This window comes from Syngnathus acus, chromosome 10 (assembly GCF_901709675.1).
Source record: "Syngnathus acus chromosome 10, fSynAcu1.2, whole genome shotgun sequence".
Classification (NCBI taxonomy): domain Eukaryota; kingdom Metazoa; phylum Chordata; class Actinopteri; order Syngnathiformes; family Syngnathidae; genus Syngnathus; species Syngnathus acus.
The window spans coordinates 6,882,782-6,908,501 of record NC_051095.1 but is presented as its reverse complement, the minus strand read 5'-3'; the positions used below and the strand labels follow the sequence as shown (position 1 = coordinate 6,908,501).

General features: G+C 43.5%; 3 protein-coding genes across 7 annotated transcripts; all 3 read right to left on the bottom strand.

Moving 5' to 3' along the window:
* Positions 1–1,362: 1,362 nt before the first annotated feature.
* Positions 1,363–10,706, bottom strand: pcdh12 (protocadherin 12). Of its 3 annotated transcripts, none has more exons than XM_037263032.1 (6): positions 10,483–10,706; positions 6,488–10,037; positions 4,514–4,608; positions 3,958–4,109; positions 2,606–2,758; positions 1,363–1,985 (listed from the first exon to the last, which is right to left on the bottom strand). In XM_037263032.1, exons 2-6 carry the CDS (start codon positions 9,314–9,316, stop codon positions 1,759–1,761), a joined length of 3,456 nt encoding a protein of 1,151 aa, XP_037118927.1. In that variant the 5' UTR covers positions 9,317–10,037; positions 10,483–10,706; the 3' UTR covers positions 1,363–1,758. The 3 variants fall into 3 exon arrangements, with proteins under 3 accessions (XP_037118927.1, XP_037118926.1, XP_037118925.1); XM_037263031.1 differs by having other exon boundaries at positions 2,606–2,761; positions 4,514–4,605; XM_037263030.1 differs by having other exon boundaries at positions 2,606–2,761; positions 10,483–10,705.
* A 1,073-nt stretch (positions 10,707–11,779) lies between these two features.
* gm2a (GM2 ganglioside activator) lies at positions 11,780–13,973 on the bottom strand. Its single transcript, XM_037263043.1, has 4 exons — positions 13,757–13,973; positions 13,325–13,477; positions 12,606–12,788; positions 11,780–12,164 (listed from the first exon to the last, which is right to left on the bottom strand). The coding sequence occupies exons 1-4, from the start codon at positions 13,961–13,963 to the stop codon at positions 12,009–12,011; spliced, it is 699 nt and encodes a 232-aa protein (XP_037118938.1). The 5' UTR covers positions 13,964–13,973; the 3' UTR covers positions 11,780–12,008.
* Positions 13,974–14,307: 334 nt separating this feature from the next.
* On the bottom strand, positions 14,308–25,637 carry shtn3 (shootin 3). 3 transcript variants are annotated; one of them, XM_037263039.1, is made up of 17 exons: positions 25,325–25,637; positions 23,606–23,666; positions 21,872–21,966; positions 20,965–21,145; positions 20,714–20,811; positions 20,521–20,602; positions 20,255–20,349; positions 19,502–19,648; positions 19,015–19,168; positions 18,694–18,880; positions 18,338–18,408; positions 18,082–18,179; positions 17,935–17,952; positions 17,806–17,868; positions 17,608–17,734; positions 16,398–16,680; positions 14,308–15,718 (listed from the first exon to the last, which is right to left on the bottom strand). In XM_037263039.1, exons 1-17 carry the CDS (start codon positions 25,421–25,423, stop codon positions 15,589–15,591), a joined length of 1,989 nt encoding a protein of 662 aa, XP_037118934.1. In that variant the 5' UTR covers positions 25,424–25,637; the 3' UTR covers positions 14,308–15,588. The 3 variants fall into 3 exon arrangements, with proteins under 3 accessions (XP_037118934.1, XP_037118935.1, XP_037118936.1); XM_037263040.1 differs by having other exon boundaries at positions 17,935–17,949; XM_037263041.1 differs by lacking the exon at positions 17,935–17,952.
* Between the last annotated feature and the right edge of the window lie 83 nt (positions 25,638–25,720).

Sequence of the window (25,720 nt, the reverse complement as noted above, 5' to 3'; positions counted from 1 at the left end):
TGAGTGTTGTTAATGTTGTTGTCGTCATTGGGTTTTTTTCTCTATTATTGCATTTATTGTTATATATATTATTTGTGTGGTTTCATTTCAGTTCTTATCATAGCTATTGTTGTGATTTTTATGTTGTCTTTAAAGTGGGTTTTGTGCTTATTTATTTTGCTGTCGTCACCTGTTTTAACCTTTTTTGTTCATATTGTCATGATGGTTATACCTGTTTTTGTCATTGTTGCCCATTTTTGTTTTTGTCAATATCACGCTCATGATTGACCTTTTTGTTTTTATTTCTGTGGCTTTTTTAAAAATCATTTTCTTTGTTATTTTTCTTTATTGTCATTTTCAATATTTATCTTAACTGGCTGTTGGCATCATCTGTCAAGATCTTTTGTTCATAATTAAACGCAAATGACAAAAATAAAAAAGAAATAATAATTAATAATTAATCGATAGTCCAACGTTGCAGAGCTAAAATAAATAAATAAATAAATAAATAAATAAATAAATAATCTGGAATCCAGAGGTTTATCCACGGGTGTGATCCATTTAATGACCAATAGAGGGGACCAGTGCACCAACCAAACGCTCACATACACCAACACACACACACGTTTCAACATCATTTTCAGTTTATTGGAAAGAAACATACAAACATGTGATAAGGAACCAGAATTATGTACAGAGTGCTTTTCCTCCCATGAACAATAGTTTGTAGCATTTCAAGTCTGCTCATCAGTCAACATGAGTTCTCAGCAGGTGAACATCTGCCAAGCTGCCCCCTCCCCATACATAAGCCCCCCACAGCCATACATAAGGTTTACCTCACTTAATAAGCCATTTTAAAACAAAAACATCAATCTGGTAGCCATTGACCTCCTTTCATTTAGCTACTTCCTTTCTCACACTTCCTGTTTCCCCCCTTTCATTGTATCCACCCGGCAACTTTGTCATGACAATTTCTCATTTTGTCCTCAAAGACAAAGTCTTCTTCCTTTATAAAATCAAATTTGATTCAGTGTTGACGCAAAACAAAACTGGGTTCCGTAAAAACCCCTGCTCATTTGTCAGTGCAATTAGCATTTGACATTAAAACACTCAAACGTGTCAAAATTGCCTTTTTTTTTTCCTAAGCTGTCATTGTTTGCTTGGCAGTTTGACTTCATGTTTGTCACTGTGCGGCGATCGCACAACATAGAATCACCCAAATTAATATTCAAATACGAAATATGAAACTTCCAAAACAAAATGACATCATAGTCTTGCTTTGGAAATTTGTACATTACAATGCATGATTGGGATTTTTGGTTGGGTCTATCGTTTTCGATACTCAGAATTTGCCATTTAACAGAGTAACTATTCTACATGATTTTTTTTTTTTTCAAGTCGGGCTCACGTAGCTAACAAAATTTGATAAACATCAGGCTGTCATGAGATGATCTCCAAAAAGGTCTCTAGAAGACACAACTGAAAAGATAGAGCAAGGCAGCCATTTTGGTTTTGAAATGGCTACCTTCCCTTTTTGTTCCCCAGACTGCAAAGGATATGATGAATAACCAAAATCTTTGTTTTGGTCATATTTGGGCGACAGTCAAGGCAAATTTGGGTCATTTAAGCACCATCTGGACACACTGTGCATCTTTTTACCTTTTGGTTCGGAAATGTTGCAGTCAAGCATATACAAATCACTTAGTGGTTTAAATTAAAGAACAAAATGAGATGATCAGACATAAGACTCACTTCATGTGATTTCTTTGGCTCCCAGTGTTAAAAGCGTCCAGGATGCGAAGCCAGACCTCGCATTGGGCTGCTCGTAGCGGGCATAGCTGGGTCCGCCTCCAACGAACGACGATACGCCGAGGACAGCCGGTAGAGGACGTCGGCTCGAGGGCCAGGGTGGGCGTCGGCTTTCTGCGTCATCAGCATTTCAAAGAGTGTGCTGACCTCCGAGAGCAAAGCCCCGCCCAGTGGGCCGTCCTTGTCTGGGGTTTTCCCTGAGAGAGGTAACAAGAGGAGTCCCATTTGAAATGTGTTTATGGATGTGTACATTTATCATTTATGATCATGATTATTGGCACACTTAAAGATGAAAATATAGAAATGCCTTACAACCAAACACAAAGACCTTTGTGGCATTTTGAGACTATTTTGTGGTCCAACTCAATAAAAGTCTACCAAACTAGTCTAGTGCTTTCTAAACTGACTTGTGTCTTATCCCTAAAATGGCTGCTTTAATCCAAAATGGCTTCTTGCGTCTTTTCAGAGAGTGCTGCTTGAGGCATTTTTTGTGGGGCTAGTCCCAATAGATATCCACCAGATGCATTCTTTAAGTGAGGTGCTGGCACTAAGTTTTATCATAAATGTCAAAAAGATTCCTAAAATGGCTCCATCTAACCAAAATGGCTGACTTCTTGTGTTTTTGGTGGGGTTGTTTTTGGTTGGTCTACTCATGACAGACATTACAAGGGCGACATTGCTATCTCCAACTGGCATTGGTTGTTGTTTTTTTACTTATTTCCTAATGTGACAATGCAGTTTTAGAGCCAGAAAATTAAAAATATCATCAAATAGCATTACGCGACACAATGATCGGCACAAATTTCTGTTGTGGTACCAAAAGTGGAGAAGGAAGATGAGGAGTCCAAGGCGTGACGCGGCATCAGCTCGCTGTCATCGGATGGCGGTTCGTTGGGCACGAAGACATTGTCATGGTAATCTCCCGAAAGGGTCACAGACAGACGCGCCATCCACGATGGGTCGCTGATGTCTTCTGTAAGAACACGAATGTCACGTTATTGCTATTTTTGTGATTGGTGTCTTCCGTGCTTCCTGTTTGTGTAGTTGCCGTGACGACAGCCTTGATATCTTTTACTGACTCAATGCTGATATTTCTTTTTCTGTTCTATTTTCATTTATTCTCTGTTTTAACAACAACTTTCAAATGGCAAACAGGAATCGTTCCAGATGATGTTTTCAAAAGAAGTTCAGTTGCCTCCTTTGTTCGAACTCAACCACGTGCAAGCCATTAATGTGTGCATGCGCGCACACACACAAGCAGTAGTTAGGGATCTGGCGCCCCTTTTTTCCTGTCTTTGTTTAAGAAGTTTAGATCCTTTTGAAAACCTTTTAAAGTTTTAGCTGGGGGGAAAAAAACAGAGAAAAACATGGTGGACCATCCGGTTAGCATGACTATCTGGCGGCCCACAAGTTCCAGTTTCAACCTGTGTTTTCGGTCGGTTTAATATCTTCTGCAGTTTTCCTTGTGATTTTTAGTTGTTAAAATATTGATTTGGCGCTTAATGTTTTCTTGCTTCACATTTACTTCCATCTTGATTTTTAATTTTCATTCTCTATATTTAACTCTTCAATGTTTTTGAGGGCAGTGGGTGTTTCATTGGGTTTTTTTTTGATCGACTTGATTCTTTACTCCATCTCACCCGCCACCCTCCCCCACCAGACTTCAGCCGTACAGAAGATGGATATTGCATTAATTCACTTCTTCTCCTCCTCTTGAAGTGTAACTAAATCCCCACCTCGCAGGAAGGAAAAGAAAAAAGTCAACGGGCCCAAAAGGAAAAAAAGGGAATTGGAATGTTGGCGGCGGATTCAAAGAGCCCACACCAGCGCGCACACACCTGCACACACGCACACTATATAGGTACACGCACACACACACACACACACACACACACACACACACACACACACACACACAGTGTTTGTCCAAGGTAATTCCCTCCTTAAGGAGCCTCAGGGCTCAGACCATCACAATAGCAGGAAGACAGAAAAGCACACACACATTCACATGACTCACAAACATGCTTATTAACACAGATAATTTGAAGGTTGAATATGAACGTAAAATGCAGATCACAACACAGGTCACATTCTGCAAATAACGAATTAAGTTTACTAGTTAGCATGCTAACTAATTAATGCTAATATAATACTCATGCTTGAACGCACCAGAGTGATTGAGCAAGTTATGCAGTCCCTCCTCAAGTTGGGGGTCGATGGGCGAGTCCCTGCCCGCGTCCCAGTCCATGTCCCCTGCCTCGCTCTCGCCATGCCCGCTATCCTTGGTGCTTTGCCAATCAGGACAGTCCTGACCTGCATATCTATGAAGCGTGCACACACAACCAAAATACCTCAGTTAAAATTCTGTTGTGTACAGTTTTTGCTCAAAATCAAGAGTCAGGTGATGTCTCACTTCTTGTGATTGTTTGACTTCCTGTTTGTCCGTTATGTTTATTTTAAGCATGGAAAATGTCTCGCCCACACAATCACACTCATGAGTCTTCACAAAACTTCCAGTGTTTATCTTTGCAATACTGCATCATACTGACGGCTGTCCCTAATTCTTCCACCACCTTATTCAGTTTCATGAGATGGTCAAAATGTTGGGAACATACCCCGAAAGTCGAATACTCCCAAAAGTTGGTCTAGGATTTGCAAACTTGTCAAAATGTTGTGCTTTATTTGTGTGCAAAGAGGAAGAAGATGAGAGAGGATACAGACTGACCTCCCAGCGGCTCGGTGAGAGTATTTGTTTCCGCGGAAGTTGGTCCGAGGCTGCAGCTGACCTTGACGGAGGAGCGACAGCAGCTGCGAAATCTGCTGCGAGACGACACAAACATCAAAATTCTATCAACAGCAAAATAATAAAAGAGAGGAGAGTGTGTTTGGGGGCTGGGATGTATGCAAGCAAGTTGTGACTCCGGACCTCTACTACATACAAAGTACTGGCTCTTTCGTGACATGCGTAAGTCATGCGACATTATGACTTTCATATAATTAAGTCTTGTAGAAATCCTGTAAGCTGTGTGTGTGTGTGTGTGTGTGTGTGTTTTTATTACATGTGTGTTTTTATTACGGGAGAAGCAGCTGCTGATGTCCATCATAGAGAAGGTTAATCTCTCAACGTGTGTGTGTGTGTAGACAAATATATGACTTTGTGTGTTTTTGCACGTGTGCTCTGCAGGAAGTGACCTGAGCATAAAAAAGTCTATTCTTTTTTTTTTGGCTGCCTTCCTTCCAGGATGGACGCTGAAATGTGTGCATGGTCTGTGTGCGCGTAACATGCAAAACTTCCTCTCCAAGTCAGAGGGAGGAGGCCGACGTCCGAAGCAGTTCTTCTGCCAAATAGGCCACCAGGGCGCGTGAAGAGTGATGCATGCTGGGTAGAAACACTAACTGCTTCCTTTTCCTCAAGGTGATGAATAGTTCTATAAACGATGACTCTACAGATAAACCTCTAATGTGGCAGCAAGAGGCCCGCCCTTGCTACTAGCAAGTGCGACCTACTTAGCACTACTAATGACGACTAGTATTAACCACTACTAACACTGTGGCTGCTGACTACTACTGACAACTTCTGACTACTCGGCTGTTGACACTACTACTGACTTTAATGATGTGATGATGTGATCAGGTTTTTTTTTTCATCTCAAAATATGTTTCCTGATCTAAATAGTTCTCCCTAAATTTGCTCAAGTGGCCTAAAACAAAGTAAATTTAGTGTTTAAAAATAATAGCTTTCTTATGAATGTGACTGGCTTCAAATCTTTTCACTTGTTTGCCTTTGTAGCAAAAGTGACATTTTGCCTCGTTTTGTCAAAGCGGAGCGATGGTGTTAACTTACAAACACGCACACACATTCATTGTGCATTGATATGTGATCTTGAGTTGAAAGCAGTCTCTGGAGGCAGATGACACTGACGAATGATACACAAGAGCATGAATACACTTTCTGCTTTTTGCCCATCACACTCATCACTCACCTAACAGACACACACAGCCTCACTGATTTTTTCCAGGCTCCTGTTTGATGACTTACTCAGACACGAGTGTGTGTGTGTATGCGTGCATGTGTGTGTTCCTTCCAATTCTCTAATGGACTTCAGATTAATTTCAAAGCCTGCGGGGGACGGCGAGAGAGGGAGCCAATGGGGAAGGGGTGTAAGTTAATTAGCGACACGCTAACTGTAAGCACATGTTGAATCCATATTGGCAATGGCGGGCCAACACAATTAATGCACAGACTAAGCCAGAGAGTAAATAAGACTGGCATTAAAAGGACATTGAGAAGATTTAGGGAAATTATTAACACAAAGTCAGGTCAGGTCAAGTCAAGTCGTAAAAGTCAAAGTAACTGGAGCCCTGCCCACGTCCGATTGGAATGAAAATTGAAGGCATGTGATAGATGGACATCACGTAGTTCTATCTTAGTACTGCCATACAATGTTGCTCAGAAGCACAGCATAACAGTACGCATATTCACAAGGCAGTTTGTACGATTTGCAAGACAACAACCTATGGGGAACGTATCATTAGCATTAGCATGTTAGCACTCAACTGACTTTGGGCAGTAGGTGGGGTACACCCTGAACAGGTTGGCGGCCATGACACACATATGGTCACCTCTTGCCATATGTAACTAAAATCATGCATGTCAATTAGGTTAGGAACCCCCCAAAACAGAGACTTGCGGACTCACTTGCACTTCCGGAGAAGCAGACGAGAGCTCGATGGAGTCTGCGAAGGCCGCCATGGATAGTCGCACTAGATTCCGGAGGATCTGTCGCTGTTCCGCATCGCTGGACCCCCGACTCTCCGACATTTTGGGTCTCCTGAGGGTTGCCTGAGGCGTGGAAGCCGTCGCCTCCGCCGTCTTCCGCTTCAGCGTGCTTGAATGGGATCCTGAAGAAGACGCTGACGACGGGTTTCTTGCCTTGCGAAGGGTATGATAGGAACTCGCCGGTGTCAAAGGCAAAGCAGCGTCCAGTTGGATGTTTCCGGGCTTTCGCAGTGTTCTGCCATGAGGGACATCGCCATCCAGGTGCGTTTGGGGATGGAAGCTCGAGTTCATCGTCATCGGTGTCAACTCAAAGTGTTTCGCTGTACGCTGGTCGTGTGATAAAGTGAGTGGTGTCTTCTCGCTCTCATCCAGTGGGATTTCCTCTTTGCGCTCTCTCATTACAGGAATCAGCTGAATGTCAGACTTTCTGATGTTTTTCTGTGGACGACGCGGGTGGCGGGTATACGTAGACTCGGCCTGCCTGCAGTTGTAGGCCCGGTAGTCTCTTTTGTCGGGTCTGCAGAAGGTTGTAACCGAGGCAATGGCGAGAAGCAGCAGAAGGCACGTCGCCCCCAAGCAGATGGCCAGCATCATGGTAAAGCTGAGCCGCCCCCGGCTCCCAGCGGCTGAGTTTTTCAAGTGGTCCTTGAGGTTGATGAAAGTCACCTCCAGTGTGGCCTTGGTGGAAAGGCTGGGGGTCCCCATGTCAGAAACAGAAATGTCCACCTTCACGGTTTTTCCAACCAGCTGGGTGGCGTTAGTGGTATTGACAAACAGTTGGCCCGTGGATTGGTCTAACCAGAAGAGGCCATGGGGATTACCGTCGGTGATAAAATATTGGAGTTGTCCGTTCAGTCCCGAGTCGAAATCTTCAGCCTTTATGGTAGAGGCAAAAAAAACATCGAATCCTTCTCGGACTGAGTGCTTGATGGGCGAAGGGGTTGTTCCGTCCTCGCCGATGCTACCCAGCTCTGCCACAACCTCCCCATGGTCCACGTTGATGGGAACAATGAGCTGAGCCACGCCATGATTGGGTCGAGGTTCCTTAATGACCGGGTAGTTGTCATTCACATCCTGGATGTCAATTTGAACCGTGGCTGTGGTCCTGAGGGGCGGGTGGCCCTGGTCCACAGCCTCCACCAGAAATAAATACGAGTGGTACTTCTCGTAGTCCAGAGGTTGAAGGACGCTGACAATGCCGCTGGTCGGGTGAATGGAGAAGGGCTGGGTGGAAGTCTTTGCGTCGCTGGAGTTATGAAGGTGGTACAAAACTCTGCCACTGAGCTCCAAGTCAGCATCATGCGCGTGGACCTTGAGTGCACGGTAGCCTGCCACGTTGTTTTCCTTTAATGAGGCTTTGTAGACGGCCGAGGAAAACAGCGGCGCATTGTCGTTTTCATCCAGAACTCGAACGGGAAGGTGTTTCACGCAGGACAACGGTGGATCTCCATAATCCTGCGCCACCAGCGTGATGTTATATTCCATCACTTCCTCTCGATCCAAGACACCTGCAGTTTCGATCATGTAATTTTCACCATGGATCTTCTTAATATGGAAGGGACCTGAACCGTGTTTCATCATGGCTGTCACTTTCCCGTTTTCTCCTGAGTCAGCATCCGAAACCATCACCAAGGCGAGGAAGGTGCCCGCTGGCAGACCTTCCAGCACCATTGCAGCAGGGGAACTGGGATGAGTCCAGGTCATGTGGATCCTTGGTGCGTTGTCGTTGACATCCACCAGCTTGACATGGAGCTTACAATGTGAAGGAATGGAGTTGGGTCCAAGATCACGAGCCTGGACTACCACTTCATGGGACGTCTGGGCCTCGTAGTCCAAAGGAGCTCTGATGCTCACAGCACCACTATGTGGATCCACAAAGAAAAGCCTCTGAACATCTGGATGCGAGTGCTTACTCAGCGAATACTCCACCTCCCCGTTGGTGCCCTGATCGGGGTCTGTGGCTTTGAGGTGGATGATTGTTGTCCCACGTTCTGTGTCCTCAGGTATCTCCACTATGGGGGCACTTTCTTCAAATGTAGGACTGTTATCATTTGAGTCCAAAATATTTACTCGGATTAAAGTACTCCCAGACCTTGGTGGGTTCCCTTTGTCCCACGCCACCAGGGTGAGCTCAAAGGTTCCTTGAACTTCCCGATCCAATTCTTTGATTACCACTAGCTCTGCCTGTTTGGTCCCACCTAGCGCAGAAGTTACATCCAAGGCAAAATGCTGGTTGGTGGACAACGAGTAGGTTTGAAGCCCGTTGGCTCCCGCATCTGGATCCACTGCAGACTCCAGAGGAATCCGCATCCGTAAGACGGCCGTCTCGGAGATCTCCAGCTCCTGGACGGGGCTGGCAAAGCTAGGGTTGTGGTCATTAAGGTCCATCACCTCCACGTGAACCCGCAAGCAGTGCACCGCCCCGCTCTTCCTGTACAGGACGCTAAAGGCCACTTCGCACTCGTCAGCACTGCGACACAACCGCTCCCGGTCCAACTGGCCTTGGGTGGAGACCTCGCCATCTCCGGCGTTGATGGCAAAGGGAAGGGCCCACCCATGTTCCACAATCTGGAAGTTCTCAAAAGGACCCACCTGATCCAATTGCAAGAGGTCGTCCACCAGCCGGCCCACCCGGGTTCCTGCAGGTTGCTCTTCCCAGACGCGGTACTGGATGGTGATGGACGACGGCTCAGAGCAGCGAACCCTCCAGCCAAAGTTCAGAACCAGAAGGATATGAAGAAGAAGCATGATGAAAATGTCTACTGAATCATCCACATCCAAAAAATAAAAAAAACCAAAATGAAATAAAAATGATCAAATCATTTTTCCGAGTTGCAGAACAACAATCTGAGTTATGGTAAATTTTGGATTCAGGTATACGTCCACCGTGCTCGAAGTAGATCTGCTAAAATCATCAAATAAGATGGAAGGAGAAGTGATGATCAGATGGTTTTTTCCAGTTGTAAAACAAAAAGAGTTTTGTCTGGTTTAGTTTTGGTCCAGGAGCAAATCATCATTCCCGTTTTGATCACCGCTGGCATTGCTCACTCCAACAGCTGCTTCCACCATCTTGCCGTACACTTCATCATCATCCTCACCGCTGGAAAGTTTTTCTCTTACTGAGGAAGTTTGGAAGTGAGTACCCACATGCCGACAGGCTCGACCAATGGGAGAGGAGGTGGGGTGGGCAGTATGTAAATGAATCCCAGGACAATCCACCCCCGTCTCCGAGAAACCTGACACCCTTGTACAGTCTCTTCCCAACCTGAGCGTGATTCCCAAAACTTTCGGTCTGGAGTGTATGCGACTTGAGGACACTTCCGGTGGTTATGGATGGACCTTCCTGTCGTGACTGTTTTAAATGTGTCCATTGTGAGTGGCATATTTCTACCACCCCTGTGGTACAATTACAGCTTTCAGATTCTCTTCACATATTTTGTTGTGTTGCTTGTGGTCTCAGACAGCAGCACTGAAACACATAGAAGAACTTTCAAATATGCATTCCTGCTTTAGCCACAGTTGTATTTAGCAAAGATGTTAGCATTGTGTGGCCACTGCGAGGAAGGACAGCACAATACTATGCGTCGCTGCACCTTTTTTGTTTAAATGCCTGTTGTTGTGGCAATTATTGAAAACTGTTGGCATGTCATGTCCATTTTGCTATCAATCTGTTTCTTTGGTTGCTTTAAATATAGAACGTCTTCTTCTTATAAATATGTTTAGTTCCAAAACATGATCAACACTTAAATATAATTAGTCGCATGTATTTATCACAATTTATCTTCACATGATTTTATTTTACATTCACATTAGATTCCTGCCACACTTGTGTTTCATGATTTTTTTAAGTATTCACCCGTGTACGTTTATGCATTGTTTATAGTAAAATGTGAACAGCCTCTGAACTCGTTCACCTTTTTTTCCCTGCAATTGTTCTGTGCCGCTGATTGCGCGCTGACCCCTGGACCCGTTTGCTTCCCTCCACATCATCGCCTCATCACCCCCCTCGCCACGCCGGCCGACTCCTTCGGCCACTTTGACTCCCTCACCCATCTTGGCCTCCCTCAGCTCCTCTGCCGTCTTTCTTTTCTCTTCCTGTGAAGGAAGTGGTCGGGTGGCGGTGAAGGCCGTAGAATTGGGAGGATGGGGGTGGGCGGGCACGAGACAAAACAAAATGCATTCTTTCTCATTGTACACATTCTTAGCAGAAATGTACAGTTCTTTCGTGTGTGTGTGTGTGTGTGTGTGTTGTGGAGACAGGAGTTTATATGTGTATGTTTGCTTTTCGCTGGTGATCTAATCTGATTGGCTGACAAATGACCAACTGGAATGTACACCAGCTAAATCAACGGATGACATCAGATGTAAATAAAATAAAATACATCTCGACGTAATGTGTCTCCATTGTATGCATCACAAGTATGCACCCTATATTTCCTTATCACAAACGATGGCTGATGTATTTTGTTAGCCCCTCCCGCTCAAGTGTTGACAGCCAACGCCAACACTCCATCCTCCACAGACTGGTCTACTCTCCTCAAACAAACAAACATTAAGCCAGGGGTCAAAGGTGAAGCCTTCGCTTGGTGCTACGTTACAAGAGCGTGCTAGCAATGCGCTAACATGAGAACATTCACGAGTGGGAAACAAAACGAAATGTTATATGGATTATTTGATTGGAATTTTACATGATTATGTTTGTCAAATGACAATGTGATCATTTCAGGATTGAATGAAAGTACTATTAACAACATTATTATCTTGTTCTCACATTTTCTGGCACAATATTTTCACTGCTGTGTCATTACGTTCATTGTCTGGACAATGTTTACAAGAAAACATTCTTAGATTACATGGATGGATGGATATTTAAAAACATTTTTTTTGTGTATTTTGGGAGATTTACACATTATTGTCATGAGACAGGAAAAACATTTGTGTGTTGTGTGTGGCCTTCATTGTTTCTTCCTGTCATTGTGAATCTTCCTGCGCAGACCAACACACGTCAGCACTCACTTTCAGTGTGTGTGTGTGTGTGTGTGTGTGTGTGCACGTGTGTGCCTGCGTGCGTGCATTTGTGTGTGTGTTCGTAGAAATGTCAAGTGTATACGTTATTCAAACATTCTCATTTTTCTGCCCTCTAGTGGACAAGAAGTGTTAAGATTAATTAATATGAATCTTTTTTTGGGTGAAATAAATTATCAACAAATATTTTAATGTGGTCATATTTATTTTAAAAAAAACATCCATCTTCGAGTCACCAAATCCCACAAAAAATATCATAAATGGAGAAAAAAAGATGAGTCCAGAGCGGTTTTAAAACACATCTAATAATCTAATAAAACCACAAATTAGTGGTCTTTATCGTTAATACACATAAACATAATCTCTGAAGCAAAGAAACATGCATTATTATTTATTGTAAAAGATGCTTGTACGTTTATTCTGAGTGAAGAGACAGCGCTACCTTGAGGCAGCCCAGTTCCTCGCCACCGCCACCCAGCACCCCCTGAAGACGATAATCTCCGTTCGTGAGCCACGATGGAACGTCCATGAACGGCAGGAAGAAGTCCGACTGAGGCAGAGCGTACGAGCCCTGACAACAATAAAAACAACATTTATATTTAATACAGAGTTGCCGTTTAAATGTCTATAAGGTAATCTACTCAGGGCCTACTGACTTCCTGTTTCAGTCTTCACACTGATGATTGTTGCGAATTAGACTTGTGATTGCTTGGAATACTGTTTTTTGATATTTTACATTCTCCTTAGAGTGGCACATGTAGAATAAAAATATGAGGAGTTCTTATTGGTGCATTTTCTGAGTCATTTTTAGAATAAATCACTCATTGATTTTATCAGTGAGCCTGTGAGCTGCTGTTTTGGTTAGCAACCGAGTTGACAAGAGAAAAGAAATTCTCCATTGGCTTTAAATCTGCTGAGCAACAAGTGACACTCAAATCATTAAACGGGGAAATTATAAGCACTTTGATATGACAATCGAATCCAGTTGAAGTACTGGTGTAGAGCCACTTACAGGTTTAAAGGGGCAGCGGCAGGGCAGTCCGTAGGTGTGCAGCGGTTCCGGGCAGTCTAGTCCAGGTGGTATCAGCTGGTTCAAAATGTCACAAACGTCGGCATAGTGACAACTTCCCAGCTCATCCAAGCACGGAATTTTCACCCAAAAACCTGCCACCTCCTTCTCCAAAGTTACGTTCACCTGGGCGGGCCACAGAAACATGCGCATGAGATTCCAGAAACTGTTGTCAGGATGTTTACAGGTGTTATTGTTCAAAGTCGCATTTCAAAACATTCAATTTTGCATTGCAGCCATAGTGGTGCTCACTGACTGACTGTTACCTTAACAACCTGCCACTTGACTTGTTAAATAATTTTACAGCGCCATCATACAAGTGTCACATGAATTCTTGAGTAGATAACAACATGGCAGGTTTCAAACAAGGCCTTAGGTGTCAAATTAGAAGTTGAAGACTAAGTTAAGGTTAAGGTAGTATCAAGCCTGGGTTAGGAGGTGAAAGTAGGGCTTCAAGAATGGGCTCAACTCTCGCAATAAATGTAAAACCCAGGTCGTGGTAAAAGTTCCCCCAAGGATGGATTTAGCTTGTAAGGCAACCACGGGCATTTGAGCCACATTAAAAAAATTACAAACAAACTTTGTTATTTCAAACCAAATGACTGAATACGCATTTGAGGAGGTCCACTCGGTGTGTGTGTCTATGTGTGTCCAGTACTGACGTTCAGAGGGGCACGGAGCTCCACGGACGTGGATCCGGATGCAGATGCCGTCATGTCTCCGGGGATGCTGATGGGGTCCGGAGACACGCTCAGGGTCCTCATCACTGCCGCTGCGTCTGGGTTACCACAGTTCTTCCAAGCAAACCCTGAAACCTACACACGGAAAGGCTACGGTTGAAATCAATACAATGAACACTCAGTTCGCTACATCGTCCAATGAGATCTTTCCAAAAAAACGTGCTAAAAGACAATGGACACTTTTGATTAAGCCATCAATCTGCTTACTATTAGGAGAGCTAAATAAATAAATGAATGACTGAATAATTTAATGATTAGATGGATGGATAAAAAGATTCATAGATTGATTGATTGATAGATAGATAAATAAATAAATAAATAAATAAATAAATAAATAATTTGAGTTGTTCTCACTTCGACTTTGTTGATTCGCTTCCAGCCGTGCTGCCCTTCGGTAAAAACTCCAACCCCCAGCATGCTCAGTATGACGAGGACCGTCAAAATGTTCTTCATGTTTGGGTTGTTACGGTGAAAAAGAAAACAGAAACCAGCAAACGAACAAAAAATGGACAGCAAACGCTCGACAGCCCGGCAGCTGTTTACTTCCGTGTTTGACATCATCACGCAGCCGACAGTCATATGATCAGTCACGTGACGTTCGCCATCGAACTTTTCACGTGCACGCTATTACATAGTTTACATTATTATTAGGACATACATGCACACCCAAAAATCTTCTTTATTCTCAGTCAGTGACTTTTTTCCTTGTTGATTATTATTTTTCTTTTCAGTGAGCCACAAATGAGCACTAAAATGGACCACTAGAGAGCAGCACCGTTCCGAGTGTGTTATTTGCGCAGCCTATTCCAATGTCCTTATTTGGGATTAATGCAAACTGAAAATACTGGGGACATCCAAATTTGTCTCCAAATATTTGCTTTCTTCTGTCAAACAGATGACACAAATTGTAGCTTGCATTGCAATTTATTTCAAGTAATGGTTTACATGAAAATGCATATTTTAAAAAGAAAAATTCAACACTTCATATATTGATGTATTATCCCAAACACACGCACACACACACAAACATGACATCAAGAGTAACCCAAAATAAAGTGTAATTATTAGAAAATTGCAATGGCAGGAGAAGCCACGTGTGGGAGGCCTGCAGGAGGCCCCGATATGCATAGGAGGCTCTCGGCAGGTCCAACCAGACAAATCAATTTATAATCACTAAAACAATTTGCTGAGTGATTTTAGTTACTCCATATATGACAAAATCAAAGGGAGGGAATGCAGACATTGTGGCAAGATTTAAGACATCACTTTTTTGCAATTACGGTTACACATTAGGGTTCCAAACAGAGGTTAGAGTTTTAAAACAAGGAGTAGCGATTCAATCCTTGCTTTAAACAAGGATAAGATATCGATATAAGCGCTTCTAGTCTAGATTTAGGATTGTGAAGAAGGGTTAGGATTTTAAACTTGTTTTTCAAATAACTCTTAGCGTTTCAAAATGGCCTTACTTAGCACAATCTAACACTAAGTGCACAGTTGTGCAACAAAGAAAAGGTCAGCCTGCATCACACTCAAACCAAACACGCCTCACATGATTTTTTTTATCTAAGACATGAAGATCAAATATTTTTAAGGCCTTTTTTTTTCAAGCCAGCATTCTTTTCATTGGCCAGCGAGGGGAGGTGGGGGTGACATCAAGTTGTGATGTGATGTCCGATTATCGTGCTGACAAGAGTCACGAGTAATAGCAGCTTATCCCCCGTGCTTTTGTTTTGAGCTGTGTGTCCGAATGTCAGTTGTGATCTACCAGGAAGTAGTTAGCATAGTAAATAAATCAAAGTAAAGGAAGTATATGTGCATTATGTGACAGTGAGTGCATCTCCATGTAAGGAATGTGACTAATCAGGCTATCATTGTTAGCTTGTTAAAAAAAAACATGGTTTTCTTGAATAAATGCACAGCAGTGTTTGGATTATATGTTTGTTTGTTTGTTTGTTTGTTTGTTTGTTTGTTTGTTTGTTTGTTTGTTTGTTTGTTTGTTTGGTTGTTTGTTTGGTTGTTTGGTTGGTTGTTTGGTTGGTTGGTTGGTTGCTAGCATATGAGCCTGCTAGCCTGAGCCAGAGCTAACCTAACCTTATGGATTTGTTGTAAAACGGGTACAGCATCAGCGTCTGTGCATTGTATGTCATTTAAACGTGCATATTAGGCAAACATCCTGAGAGTGTCCCCTAGTTGTTGCCTTCAGCGTGTTCACCATTCATGTTACCCACAACAAAGATGGTGGCCTGCGCATTCTCACTGAGATCAACACCGTTGGACCGGATTGGCCTTTTTGCTGTGTTGGCATCCATTGTGACACTGCGGAGCGAAAACAAGTCACAAGTTAATCATGGATTCTAGAATTAAATTGCGAAAGTGAAACACTCATGACTTAATAAAAAGAGGCTTTACGTCCGCATGCAACAATGGCCTCCATTGTTTTGCACGAGGATTGTTTTATTTCAGAGGAAATGTAGCCACTGAAAAGCCATTTTGCAATCAGGTGAACGGCATCTCGGTATACAATTGGGAGCCATTGTTTTATTTTACGGAGAACTTTGGTACACTTAAAAATCCTTGTGGATTAAATGTGAAAAGTCTTCAACAACCACAAAGAGTGCAGTTGCCTCCAATCTCCTTTATTATATTACCCTAACCTAGATGACTGACAATCTGGAGCATGATGTCAAACTTGAGGCCCGGGGGCTAGATACGGACCCCCACACCAATTTATGAGGCCAGCAAAGACAGACTTCATGTGTCAATGCAAAAATTTGAAATATTGCTAGCAATTTATTAGGTGTCTGAACGGTTTTTACTAGTCTTAAAACTAGTTATTCATCGGTTTGTTGTGCAGCCTATACTGTATAAGGCGTTGACAGTCATAATGGCCCTTGGAAGGAATCTACGACAATGATGCGGCCCGTGACAAAAATAAGTTTGACACCCCTTGGTCTAGAAAATCAGTATTTGTTAACAACACGCTTTGGTCATCCACCTGTGCTTGCAGCCGTTTTGGACAAGACGGTCGGCCGTTTCATTTTCCCACACGGAGGAGCCAGATCGTCTTTCCCGCCAGTTTCCCGGTTTTTCCGGGCTGCTCTTCCTCGCCACCACAGGTCCAGGAGCGGAGCCTCGCCTCTCCCCAACCGCCCCTGGGTCCACCGTGGAGTTGGATGTTGTGACAGAACCGTCCGGGTCTTTTCCCGACTCGCTGCTGGTGCGTCTCCCGTTCAGACTCTCGCAGGACGACACGTGACTCATGTGACCATCACGCTCGTCTGATCAGGAGAAAGGTTTACACAACATGAACGTTTGCAGTCAATTACTACGTGACAACATGAGAGCCAGTGAATCAACAATAACATGAGTGTCTAGAACACAGATGTCAAACTCAAGGCCCGGGGGCCAGGTACAGCCCGCCACATCATTTTATGTGGCCCGCGAAGACAAATTGTGCATCAAATTCGTATGTCATTATTAGAATTGCAAATAGTCTTCACTTTTAATATCTTTTTTTTTTAAATATTTGACCAGTTTTTACTCGTCTGATTTGAAAACAAGTCATTTGACACCCCTGGTCTAGAATCTTCTTGAACGTGACATTATGAGAGTTCTGAGACTCAAAGGCAGCATCAGAGCACAGTCGACTACATTAAAAAGGCCTAAGAGAGTCAACTAAGACAGCCTGAAAATTGAGTACATGTCAAATTGCCAATAAAGAGGTATTTGTATTTTCAATCGTTTGAATGTACCGCTCGAATAATTTATAGAGTGAATGAGCCAGCAGGGGTCGGTTCAAACATGAAAACATCAATGAAACAATGACAAGACTTGACTTTGGTCGCCCTCTACTGAGAACATGCTGACACCGCAGGTCACATGACCTAGCCTGAAGCCTGAAACTAGTGTGAAGCTAGCGTGCTTAATTGTCAATGTGACGCCGGCGGGACCTTGTTTGAACCCGCCAGCCGGGTCAATGAGCTCCATGAAAAAAACGGATTAAAGCTCGCTCAATACATTGAACATCACTGTTCACGTGTAATGAGAGACTCAACAATGACACGGAGCAAATTTCAATTAACTACATACAACATGAGAGCCAAGGGAGTCAAGCACAATATGAGAGCCTACAGAGTCAACTACGACACGAGAGCCTGGCCCTCGAGAGTTAAACAGTAAATTCCAGTAATTTGAAGCGGTTGTACCTCCAGATCCAGCCTCTCCTGCCTTATTACGCCTTCTTCTCAGGATAACTTCCAGCTCGCTGTCTTTCCTCCCTGTTGGCGATGGCGCCTCCTGAGAGCCTCTGCTAGGACTGCGTTTCACCGTCTCCTGGAGACGGAGACAAAGTGGCTAGTTTGTGGGCGTTTGTATGTGAGCTTGTATGCGTGATTGCGTTCTACCAGAATGCCTTTGAGTTCATCCATGGCGCTCTCCTGAGGTTTCTCCTCGCTGGCTGGAGGTATCTGATCGACAGAATGAACAATTTGCCACTTGACCTACTTACCGTCTGCATTCGTCAATGTACTCACTTTGACAGCAACTCTCTGCTGCGTCGTTAAAGTTTGAATTTGAGGGAAGACAAAACGACCATACATGAATGTTGGACAGAAAACGTCAGCATCTTATTGGAACTCTAACGACAACAAAAAAGTCTCAGAAATGACAGAACTACAAACCTTGCTGTCCTGACTTTTAACGGGCCGCAGCACCACGCCATGTTTGATTCGCTCCATCATCTCATTGACAGCCTTCACCTTCACGGCGTCATCAGATGCTAAAAAGACATCCAGAGGTTTGTTACCATGTTCGATTGAGCTCGTCAGCATTGTCAGCAGAAGCTGAAAAGACCTTAAAATTAGTTCACGTGCTAATGCTAGTGTCATTCTAGCTAGTAGTTAGCTTGTCAACTACAAATAGAAAGATGGCCGCTACCTGCTGGTTGCTCCATCTTCAGAGACGTTTTGGAGCCTTTGGACGTCTTCCTCATGATGGCGATTAGAGAACTGGAAAAGTATATTCTAATGACACTTGATTGTCACTTTGGAAACATGTTATGTCCAGCTTCTGTTTCAAATGACCAGCTCATCAGCAAGTTCGGTACGAGCCTGGTAATGATATGGATCTGGTGTGTGGTGGTGGAGAGAAACATCTAAAACATGCAGGACCGGAGTTTGTTTTCTGTTGCATAGAATTAAATTAAAGCATGAGTTTTGATCAAATCGAATACAACATGAGAGCCTGAGTGTCAGCTATTCCTAAACATTTGGCTCATCGCGGGTGCTCCTCACCTGAGAGGGTTGCATCTGGATGGGGGAGGCGGAGGTGGAGGAGGAGGCGGCGGGGGTGGCGGGGGCGGTGGTTGAGGAAGGGGCGCGGGGGGCGGAGCCACCTCAGATTCCATGGGACCAGGAGGGAGAGGAGGCGGGGGAGGGGGTGCTGTGTCGGTAGTCATGGTGACCCTCTGAAGCAGCTGGACTGCGGACGAGAGCAAGAAGATGACATCTGCTATTGGAAATAATTGACATAGTCATTTAGAAGATGGAACACAGGACATAACAATATAGAAGATGATGAAGGAGGGATGGGTTGGGATGACTGTGTTAGTATACTTTGCATTTGCAGCTGTTGGTTATCCTTCTCCGCCTGTTCAAGTCGTCCCTCCACATCTTTCTTCTCCTCCTCCAGCAGATCCACTTGTCTATGCAGACTTTCCAAGTTCTTCTTCGCGATGCTGTCGTCCAGCTCGGCCTGCAGCTCACTCACCTAAATACACAGATAGGTGGTCAGGACGGGTTGCTCGTAAATCGGCACCAATTGACCGATAATGTATACATCTAAGGATGATTTCGTTTTCAACGTCGTTAAGAAGCGTGTTTTTGGAATGCGGGAGAACCCGGAGAGAACCTACAAGTCTGCACACCCATGTTCACTAGAACTTCTGAATTTCACGTGTGTTCTGCCTCCCATTTAACATCATTGATCAATTCAACCCGATCTCTCATTGACAAGACGGTGTGCAAACATACGCAACCACATTATCTCACTTGTTTATCCTGCTCACTAAGACTTGGACACGAATGTACTGTTGATCAATACCTGTCGCTGATGCTGCAGCCGCTCCTCCTCCAGCTTCTTGGTGAGGGCGGCGACCTCTTCCAAGGCGCTGAGCAGCTGCAGGGTCGGCTCAGCGCTCTGCAGGAGCAGGGCGCTCTGACGATTGGCCTCCTTCTGCTCCACCAGCATCTGCGGCAAACACGTACACGAAGCAGCAGTAGCAAGATGTGAGCATAATTTTGCTCCTTGCGGCTAGCCTGCAGATGAACTGGACCGGCACATTCTTGCCAGCATTTAGCGCAAAACAATGGCATCATATTTTTACACAATTGCTACATTACTGTATTATTGTCTGTGTTGCTCCACTTATTGTATTTAAACACCTCAAATGATTATAGGACTGAAAAATGGATGCTGGTTTTGTTCGCCCATCTATGGAATTTCACATTATGTGTTAGCATTAAGCTAGCAGAGGTTTTGGGGTTGTTTTAAAGACACAACATGTAATTCTTCAAAACACATGGCGCTCATATCTTTAAGCAAAGCAAAAACATCTGGCAAACAATAGCTTGTTTCTCAGAAACCTCACAACTCGGCTGACTTGTATTGCAAAGTGCCACTGCAGACTTTAAGTTGAGGGAAAATTATGCAAATTTGCCATATTGGGATGTCACAATGAGGCAGAAGTACACAAGATGTATTTTCACAAATAGTCAGCTAATTAGAGATTAGCTAGGTTGTTTAATTTCACACATCTGTGGCATTTTGTTTTTGTGCTTTTGGTGGTTTTCTGACCTGGTGCGCGTACGTTTCGGCTTTGACGCGAAGGCTCTGCTCCAAGTCCAGTTGCTCCTTCATGTCCTCGTACTCCTGCGTCGCCATTGCTGACACTGCCCACGCACACAAAATTCGCCATTTAGTAGAGAAATTTGGTGGGTCTCCTCAAGACTGAGCATGCCTACCAAATATTGTGTTACCAAACCCATAAAATACTTTTGCCGCCTGATTTCCACAACAACCGCGTTAAATGATTAAAAACACTCGGCCGCCAGGTTACTCGCCTCTATTGAAGCTCTCGATGGTTTTGCTGTGCCTCTCGACGGCGTGGCGGAGGTCCTTCGCATCTTTTTCATCTCGCGCTGACTGCCGTCCGTCATCGTCCGTTATTTCAACATCAAAAAACAAACTATTCTATTATGTTGGAGCAGAAAAAAAAAAAAAAATAGTCAGTGAGAAGGCGGAAAAGAGGACGACCTTGTTGATGAGCTCCTCGATCCTTCTCCGTTGGTCGTCAATTTGGCACAGGAATTTCTTTTTCTCCTCCAACATGCTGCTCACCGCCTCGCGTAGCTCTGAACACACACACACACACACACACACACACACACACACACACACCTTTTGTCATCTCGTTCCACTTTTTTGTGTCCCGATACTTTTGTTCACATTTGATGACTTCTTCAGGTAATTTTGTCTAATTTGCTTTAGATGATCCTGCATTTCACCTTTGACCTGCTGCCGGTATTGCTCAAAGGTGTCGGGCGCTGGGTCATTAATGTCGTAAGCTGTCTCGCCATCGCTGGTCTCCATAGCGACCCCGTCAGAGATACTGGGAAGTGGCTCATCAACACATGGCGCCCGTGACGTCAGGCTTAGGTACTTCAATTTCCTGTTCTCGCTGTTCAGCTGTCGGAGGGGTGGCGCATCATATGTGTCAATCAATGTGACATCATGAAACATTTGCGTTCATTCCAATTGCTCTAATGACATTATGATGCCGTTTACAGCCACTAGGGAGCGTATTTGAACGGTATCGGGCACATTTTCTGTTATAATGCAAGTCAGTCTACTGGATTTTTTTCTTAATAATGAGTAACCAAAATTTATTTTTAAGTTAGTTTACCTCATCTAATAATTGGATGAATTTGGAATAATATTATATAATGACAGAAATAAACATTAATCATGTATGTATGTTTTTTAAAATTTATATTTCACATTATTCAACATGTTTATTGATACATTTAGTCAAATCAATTTTACCCAAGCATTTTTTTTTTCAATTTGGCATTTAAGCATATTGTATGAATGTTAAGTTTCATTAAATGATTTGTCCAAATGAATATGTACTCAAAAAAGAATTTTAAATTAATGAATAGTCTTATTCCACTTACTTGTTTTAATAACAATTTTGTTCGAGCTTCATCTACAAATGGCCTTGAGCGCAAAAATATGCCCATCCTTGACCTTACATCTGGGAAGGTGCGAGTGCCGAATGTTGCGGGATGCGGTTTTTTTTTTCTTTCTTTTTTTTTTTTGCTGACACAGCAGAAGATGTCATGCTCATTGTGCCGACTCATGCAAAGCGCAGATAATCCTGTTGAGGATTATTGCAGGCAGGGCTGGGCAAACCTTGGTGGCGAGCGCCTCTGCATTCTCCCGACACGACTTTTCGATCTCCAGCTGAGTCTGCAGAATGCTCACCTCCTCGATCACCATCTGAGACACTACCACACACATACACGCACACGTCATCTGACACGTTGTTGACATTGTTTCATACTCAGCTGTGATCCTGCAAGGTTCTCTTCTGTTTGATCAAATTTTATCGTTTTGGACAGAGGTGTAGCCAGGAATTTTTCCAGTAGGGGCGCACGCCCACAGGAAAAAAAATCGAACATCACCCACGCCGTTCGCTGATCGCTAAAACAACGTCCGGGAGGCAAACGGTGAATGGATAACATCGCGCACATAGAATAGCGCAAGCACATTCGCGCAAGACCGAAAGAAAAAAATGGCATGAAAGTGAAGAATCGAAAAAGCTCGATTTTGTTTTGTTTTTTTTGTTTTTTTTTCAACCGGGGCGCAGGGAGTCCTAACCGGGGCGCCGCTCGGCTTGGCTACGCCTCTGGTTTTTAGAATTTGCATGTGCGGCAACTTTACTAGGATGTTTTCCTGTTACCTTCTTTGCATTGCTGTTGTGCCATGAAAGAAATTGGTTTGGAGTGTTCAGTGTTGACCAATCAGAGCACAGACGATTTACAGTAGGGCAGGGCCTTAAAGATCCATTCATCCGAGTTTTGAGAAAATTATATTTTGTTTACGATTTCTTTCACATGAAAGATAATGGAGGAAAATCAGTCGAGAACGTTTATTTGTTCCATGACCAAAAAAAAAGTCATTGTGACTTTCATTTGGACGTCATTTATTCATGCGTACCGCCATGGTACTGTTAGTACCGTTAATTATTCAACTCTTCTAACCTAAATAATTCAGCACACGAGAAGAGGAGCGGGATGATCATCCACTTGAGGTATTTTCACGAAAGAGACCTTATCACTTTTTTAGAAAAAAAGAAAAGAAAATAATAGCATTGACATTGACAGAAGATTGACTGGAATGTTTACAAAAAATAATAACTATTGTTCTTAATTTTGTCCGGTAGAGAGTGGACTCACAAGCCCTTAAAAGACCTTGTGAAATACAAGCACTTATATAGTAAATTAAGATTATACTTCAATTTGAAATCCAATAATAGCCTTAGTTTATGTCAAGAAATGTAATAGAACTGTCTTGATGTGATTTGCACAACTTGTAATGTCCAATACATACGTAGAAATCATACTTTATCCACACAAACATGCACCACAAAGTCATAAATACATTTTGGTAGCAGCAAATTACTAATGCGTTCTACGTAGGGATATAAATGATACATACGTGAAGAAATTGCATCTTCACAGCAATATAAGAGGAGTGACATGGATACAGTTCAGCATTTGTATTGGCTATTGTTACGAGTATCGAGTGTTTGAGAATACGGCTGATATCGGTCCGATACTGATACATGGCACTCGCCCATCCCTAATTATGATGAAGGGAACAAAAGTATTGACGCGTATATACTGACCTGTGTGGATTGTCATGACAAGAACGGCAACGAGTGAATGCCTGCAACTGACACGCTAAACTAGCGGTTGCCGTGATAACTACACTCCAGAGTCCCGCCCACTCTTTAGGTGTATGTGTTATGGTGTCAACTAATCTAGGCAGAATGTGTGTGTGTTCGTGTAGTTGATTTTAGCCTAGCATGTTAGCCTTGAAGGTAAGATGAGTTGGGGGTGGTGGAGGGGGAGTGAAACTCACCCCTCTTGATGTGCTGGAGTTGTCTCTCAGCCTCATCCCTCTGCTCTGTCAGTCTGTTGCGCTGAGGGATGCAGGCGTTACACAATGTTACGCGTCATTACACAAGAATACACGTTACAAAATGCCAGACAACAATGTGCTAACTCCTGAACAGCTCTGTTACAACTTCTTGTTCACAACTTTGTGTTGTTGTTGTGTTGGGGTATGTAACATGATGGTACACAACATTCATTACGCAGTGCTACAGAAGGTTATCTCCTGCTTTAGCCTAGCAGCTAAATGTGAGTGTATGCTAACTTGTAGGTGTGACGCTATGCCAAGCTGACAGCATCACAGGGGAGGTGAAATATCTTCGCTTAAATTCACTTGCTGCCCCATCCCCCCCTCCACACACACGTCAGCAACTGCAGGAAGCACTTGGCCCACTTTGTAGGACTCATCTACCTGCGGCCTTTCACATTGACGGGTAGCATTAGCAGCCCTCAAGAAGGCGAGAAGAACATGTTATCCATGTTACCCACACTCGAGGTTACATTCACTATTCCAAGCATTCAGGATATCCGAAACATGGAGAGTAATGAATTTGAAAGACTGCATTATATTTCGGCAAACGTTTAACTTTTGGTACAAACATTCAACATTACAAACATTTATTGTTTCAAACTTTGAATGTCAGAACTGTTACAAACGAGAAATTCCGCAAACACCGGCGTTAAAGATTACGAACAACAAACCAACATTTGATGTTGACAACATTCAATGGACTTTGTAACATTTGATGTGACGAACATGAAACACCTTTACAAACGTCAAACTTTAAATACTAAATACATTCAAGGTAAAAAACATATCCAAAACGTGTACCATTGGCAACATAAAACATTACGAATGTTTACAAGTAGGGAGGCTCGGTGGAACACTGGTTAGCACGTCCGCTTCACAGTTAGGAGGGTGTGGGTTTGATTCCACCGCCGGCCCTCCCTGTGTGCAGTTTGCATGCACGTCTGATACCACTTTTCAGTCTCAAAACGACATGACGATTTATCCAGCAACCAGGAGACCACTCTCTGAACATGCTCCATAAGATTGTTCATCAAAAAGTCTCAGAAGTAAGGCTAAAGCATCCATAGCTGTCATTTTTGCCATCACTAAACATAAAAAACAAACCATCAATAGAGCAGGAGAAAGAACCTGCAATTGTAGCCAATTAAAGTAAAAGTGAAATATGACACCCCATGCTATGGTTAGTGGTCACTTGAGGTAGTACTAGTAACGCTTAGATTTCCTTTGTATTTTGAAAATTTAATGATGGAATAATCTTAGAATAAAATGTACCGATTTAGGAAAGGTCAGGGACCTATTGTTGCATAGATTTATTTTTAAGCAAGTTATACTGTTGCAAAATTTGAAAAGAGTTAAAATCACTGCCTCGGTAGTTCTAGTTTTGATACACTGAATTTAGTTCATTTGTGATACAAAAGGTTTGCATACCGTTTATCTGTGTGTAAATGTACTGAGTGGACACATTCATTTAGGGAGGGGTCCTAAAAGCCAGAAAAAAGCCGGCCGGTGAAATCCTAAATCACAACATAAAATCATCCTCCAACGCTAAACACGCCACATATTTACTTCACACACGTGAGATGGCTTTCGTTTGAAGCCATTACCAGATTTTCGTCTGATGAACGAATGACTGAATGAATGATTTGTTGCTTTTACCTCCGTCTGCATGTGCGCGTCCTTCTCCTGCTGCTTCTCTTTCTCCTTCTCCTCCTCTTCGCATCCTTCCACCGGCGACGACGACGAGCAGGAAAGCATTGATTGATTGCCTTATTTTTAGGTACAGCAAAAAAAAATCCAAGACTTGGATGACGTGTAGTATGAATGTGTTAAAACAAACTCGGTTCCGCCGCTCCAGATGTCATTATTTGTTCTCGTGGAGGAAGGATGAGGATACTCCCAGGACCGCTGAGGCTGGCAAACAGGACAACCCCCCCCCCCCCCCTTCACGCACATGCGCAGGCACGCACACGTACACGCGCACACACACGGACGCACGCATGCGCACACATACTCTGCTCCCTTGCTCTTCTGACATCATCACTAACCTCCCCC